The following is a 5,000-nucleotide window of genomic DNA, read 5'->3' as shown; positions in this document are numbered from 1 at the left end:
GAACATGTTTTTAAATGAATGGTTGAAAGTCCCAGTTTCAAAGAAGCAGCTGTTAATTGCTTTCTGCCGGGGATTTAAATTTCTTTATTTACATTAGCATGGCAGATATTATTGGCCAGTTTTGGCTGATCAAAGATTATCATTGTACATGTTGTACGTTACAAGAAATTTCAGTATGGAAAAAAACAGTGTTGGCAGTTTGTTGACCACAGAGCACTGACAAGTTTATTTTTCAACAGAAAAATGTCCGGCTGAGTCCATATCTGTTGACAGTTGTTTCGTGACCACATTAAGAGGAGTTTTATCAGAAACAGTCATTTATGTTCATTAAAAAAACAACTAGCTGATGATATTGTTCTTAGATTTATTTTTTTAAATCAAAATTATAAAATTGTTAACTACTCCCACACAGTGCCTTGAGTTCTGCTGGTGTATTTACTTAATTATAATGTTTTGTTCTGCTCAGACCTCAACTGACACCTTAAAGCAGCAGCAAGTGAGACAATGTGAGGGACATTTTTCTCATCTTGATTCATTATTGTTCTTTCTTCCAACACACCTCTCAGATATTCAAATGTCCAGAACACAGGTGTACAGAGACTGTTGCAATTTCTTTAGGAGACTTGAAGATATTGATATTGTGCTCTGATAATGAAACACTGTTCAGGCTCCGGATGTTTCATGTATCATATGCTGCTGCTAATGTTACTTTCCCCCCTCCTCTCTTTTATTTAGTCTCTTTTCCTCCTCAGTTTTTTCGATCTGTCTGCCTCTTCATCCCAGTTATTTGTTTGTCCTCAGGTCAAAGTGTCGCATTAATCAGTGTTTCTGTGTCTGCTTTAGCAGCAGCAGCTCCAGGCTCAGCACCTCTCCCACGGCCACGCCATCCCCATCCCGCTCACGCCACACCCGGCCGGCCTCCAGCCCCCCCTGCCACCAGGGGCCGGAACTGCTAGCCTGCTGACGCTCTCCTCCGCCCTGAGTCACCAGCTGCCACTCAAAGACGAGAGGAAACACCACGATAACAACAGCGAACACCCGAGAGGTAAGTCCTGCTCTGTGTGTATCTACAGTGTGTCTGTGTAGGCCTGTTTCTGCGTGTTGGCTTCATGGCTAAAATAGATGCATCACTGCTTGTGGATGTGTTAAACAGTCATAATGCAAAGTTTTGTTCGTGTTTGGTTACTTCCTCCTCCATTTTTATTTCATAAAAATATTCATCTAAATTTTAATTTAAAGTCAGCTTGGAATGATGCAAACACATACGAGGGTAATATATCGATTTTAACTAAATTGTGGTATTATGCTTCAATTTATGTTATTTTGTCATTATATATGACATATATATATGAAATATGTCATATCCTGGACTTATATTAAATTAGATAAAGGCTAAAATATAATTTTGTTCACCTGGGATATTTTAAAAGACAATGACAACCCTTTATAACACCTGTATTTAATGCAAATTGCTGAGACTTGTGCTGTTTGAATTCACTCAGAAGCAGATGCTAAATATATTTAATAGAAATAAATACTGAAGCTTTTATTGTTTGTTCCCAGTGTAATGACCCCAAACCAATTTTGGTGTTATATCACCACTTGTACTTGCTGATGCTTAGTTGTTAGTGCTCTGAATGAAGAGCAGTTAAAGCTATTAAAAACTGATTTGTCATTATGCCATTTTAATTGGCCAAATAGGGAGCAATACCCAATCACCATGATGCCTCTTTTCTCTTGTACACACAGAACGCCTCTAATTCTTTTCCGCACTGACTTTGAGCTCAAGCATTTAATTACTGTACATAGTGTGCGTGTGTTGTGTGTATGTGTGTTGTAGAAGCAGTCTGTGCCAGCTCTTTATTACCCTGTTGCAGCATGGCCGTGTGGGTTTTTACAGAGCAGCAGAGTAGTTCACCTCTCCCTGTAGCTGCAGTAAAGCTAACAGCTGCTAACTCAGGAATTAGTCACCCCATTTAGGAGCACAATCAATAACAATGCAATTCTGTCTCTTGTGGAGATTGAGTGTATATGTAGGGAAGTAGAAGTTTTGTTATTTGTCATTCTAAACTTTATAAATGCATTTATTTTCTGTAATTCATATTGCTGCAAATTTGGTATATGTGGTGTCAGATTTAGTATCATTTTGACTCCCTGGGCTCATGGGTACAGCTGATGATGTGTATGTAGCCTCAATGCACCTTGATATTGATTCTTCAAGTCTCTGAACTTTAGTGGATGGATGAAGTCCAAAAGATATTCCCTCATCTTTGATGATGGTGGTGGAGAGCGTTGTCCAGCACGTCAATCCAGAATCTCTCACAGGAGTTCTACTGGGTTGAAATTTGGTGACTGCAAAGGCCACAACATATGACTCACATCATTTTCATACTAATTAAACCAGTCAAGGACTGCAAATAGTAGAAATGTTTCATCATAGGATAAAGGTGATCACTCAGAACAGTGTTGTATTGATTTGCAGTCATTTGCAGTGTGTGCTGTCAAACACAATTTCTGACCCTATGTACTGATGTCTTTCCCATAAGCATTAGTTATAAGCCCAGATGTCCCTATAGTCACTGTTCCTGTTGAAACACTAACCACCTGAGCAGTCTCTGTGACTGAAGCTCCTGCAGACCCTCTTTAAAAATCACCTAGATCTTTTCCTCTTGCCATCTTGACACAAAATCAGCAATGAGCGATATTATAGTAACCATGGTTACCAAGGTTGGTACGCTGCTCTTGTTACCTTCAGTGTGTTTATAATTGTAACCATTACTACCAAGATCTAGTCAGCCTCCTGCTCTAGGGGCGCTATTTCAGGAGAATCTCCCATGGGTTGTATCAGAGGGTTGACGAAGTCGACCTGTGTGGCTGGTCAGGTTGACGCACCTGTGTAGCAAATATTACTTAATGCACTAAACATACCTTTAGTTCTCAATTTATAACTGACTTTAGAGTTGCCTAAACATAATACTGACAACCCTTTTGAACATTTCAACAATAGAAGCTGCTACAGTCCCTGTTCTTGTTTTGTAGCTGTACATTTTTACCTTGTTAACATGTTGTACGTTAGCTTTCTAACTAGCTAATTAGAAAATATACATGTGCATCTTTAACAATGTTGGACTCACAATGGGCACCTGAAAGTCAAAAGGATCCAAACCAACACAGCAGAACCAGCGACACTGTCCTTTAGATTTTAATGCATTTTTCTTCCTTGTCAAAATTTGGTGACTAAATAACCCACAATGCAAAATGACCACAAGCAGTTCACTTAGAGATTTGGGTATGTAATGCTAGTAGCGGCTAATATAAACTGGAGCTAACCCTTACACCTGTAAACAGACTTTGATGTGGTGTTCCCACTAAGCAGAAGAATCAGTGGTAATAAAAATCCACCTTTAGCTGTGTGTGCTGTGTGTTACGTAATCTGTCTGTTAAATTCTGTGTGCATATCTTTGCATGTGTTCTTGTGCTTGTTCTTCAGACATTAAATCTCTTAATTACTAATTTTTTCTTTTTGTCTCTTGCCCATCATGTTTTCAGACAGAGACTCGGTCAAGGTAAGTTTGTCTTTTAATCCTTCCATTTGCAAAAAGCTATGTTTGGAGCATGCCTTCATTTCTGCTCGGTCAACTTAAGATCTTATTTATTTTGTATGACATCCTTCATTATGAACAAATATTAGGACTATTAGAACATGGAGTAAATTAAGTAAGTGATGAATGACACCTGTCCTCCTACTTTAAAACTATGTCAACAATTAAAAATGATTGTGATTGTAATCGTGTTACAAGAATGAGATATGATATTTTCTTCACTTGGTTTTTGTCACAGTTGTCATGTCTTTGACAAGCGGGATCTTTTTGTTTTGCCTACATAGTGTGTTATGTTGTATGGTATTGCTACATCACTGTCTCTATGTAAGTCTCTGCTTGTGTAAAAAAGACACAGAGAAAGGTGCCACACTGAAGACAGTTCATGTTTTTATAGGGGTTTTAAAGCTCCCATATTTTATACTTTTCTCGGTTTTATTTGAAGTTTTGATATCCACAGGAAGATGTATTTGGTTATATGGCTTTAAGTACCAAAAACCATTTCAACGTAGTTTCTCTCTCAGGATTCTCTCTGGAGCTCTAGTAACCACAGGTTGGTGAGCCAATCAGAAGAGTCTCTGAGTTTTTCCTGAGTGAAAATTAGTGTATATTAAATATATATACGTGACTGCTTTGTTATGACATCACAAAGTGACAGAAGTCCTGACGGCTCGTTTAAAGGCTCAGTTTCTGAATACAGGCTGTGTGCATTTCTCTGTGGACTGAACGCTTTGATATTTTTACAGTATAAAATTAGCAATTAGACCTGCTTTATAATCCAAAAGACATGGCAATCTCACTTTATACAATATGGGACCTTTAATGTAAATTCTTAGATTTTCAATAATATTTATACATTAAACAATTGATGTTAAAAAATTATTCCACATCTTCATATGTTCACACAGATTAACCATTCTAAAATGTTAATGTGTATTATAAAGAATCTTGACTGCAGCTCATCACGCTGATATTGTTAAGTTATGTTAAGACATTTATTATACATCCCTATAAGAATTTTAGTATCTTCTAATCCACTTCTTATCCATTATGTATTCTACACTTGTGCAATGCAGAAAAATCATGTATTGAAAATATCTGATATGTGAAAATGGTGCCAAATAGGAGGATAGAGAAACCCCAAGATGAGACAAAAAAAGCACAAGCCTGGTTAGTGAAGGAAGGAGGGAGCAGAGAGAGGCAGCGCAACAGATCAACGGAACAACCAGCGCTTGTAGTAATTAGTCCCTTAAGCGGAGCTCTTTTTCCCAAGGCAAACATTTGGTTTGTTGAATACTCAATGAGCAGATTAGCATTTCTTTATTCCAGCAGCCCAAGCTCACACATACACACACACACACACACACACACACACATGCATGAGTTTAACGGGTTAGATGT

The 5,000-nt window shown here is 37.9% G+C and overlaps 1 protein-coding gene across 3 annotated transcripts in view; it reads left to right on the top strand.

Moving 5' to 3' along the window:
* The window catches only part of LOC139624368 (transducin-like enhancer protein 4), a 41,281-nt gene that overhangs the window by 17,712 nt on the left and 18,569 nt on the right, over positions 1–5,000 (top strand). For 2 of the 3 annotated variants that reach the window (XM_071483441.1, XM_071483439.1), the window contains exons 7-8: positions 844–1,045; positions 3,550–3,566. In XM_071483441.1, coding sequence (XP_071339542.1) covers positions 844–1,045; positions 3,550–3,566 — 219 coding nt within the window. The remainder of the gene's footprint in view (positions 1–843; positions 1,046–3,549; positions 3,567–5,000) is intronic. The other variant, XM_071483440.1, reaches the window with a different exon arrangement.

Source organism: Trachinotus anak, unplaced genomic scaffold (assembly GCF_046630095.1).
Source record: "Trachinotus anak isolate AG129_WGS33_773 ecotype Australia unplaced genomic scaffold, CSIRO_AGI_Tana_v1 ptg000008l, whole genome shotgun sequence".
Taxonomy (NCBI): Eukaryota; Metazoa; Chordata; class Actinopteri; order Carangiformes; family Carangidae; genus Trachinotus; species Trachinotus anak.
The sequence above is the reverse complement of the archived record's forward strand: the minus strand, read 5'-3'. Positions and strand labels throughout refer to the sequence as shown.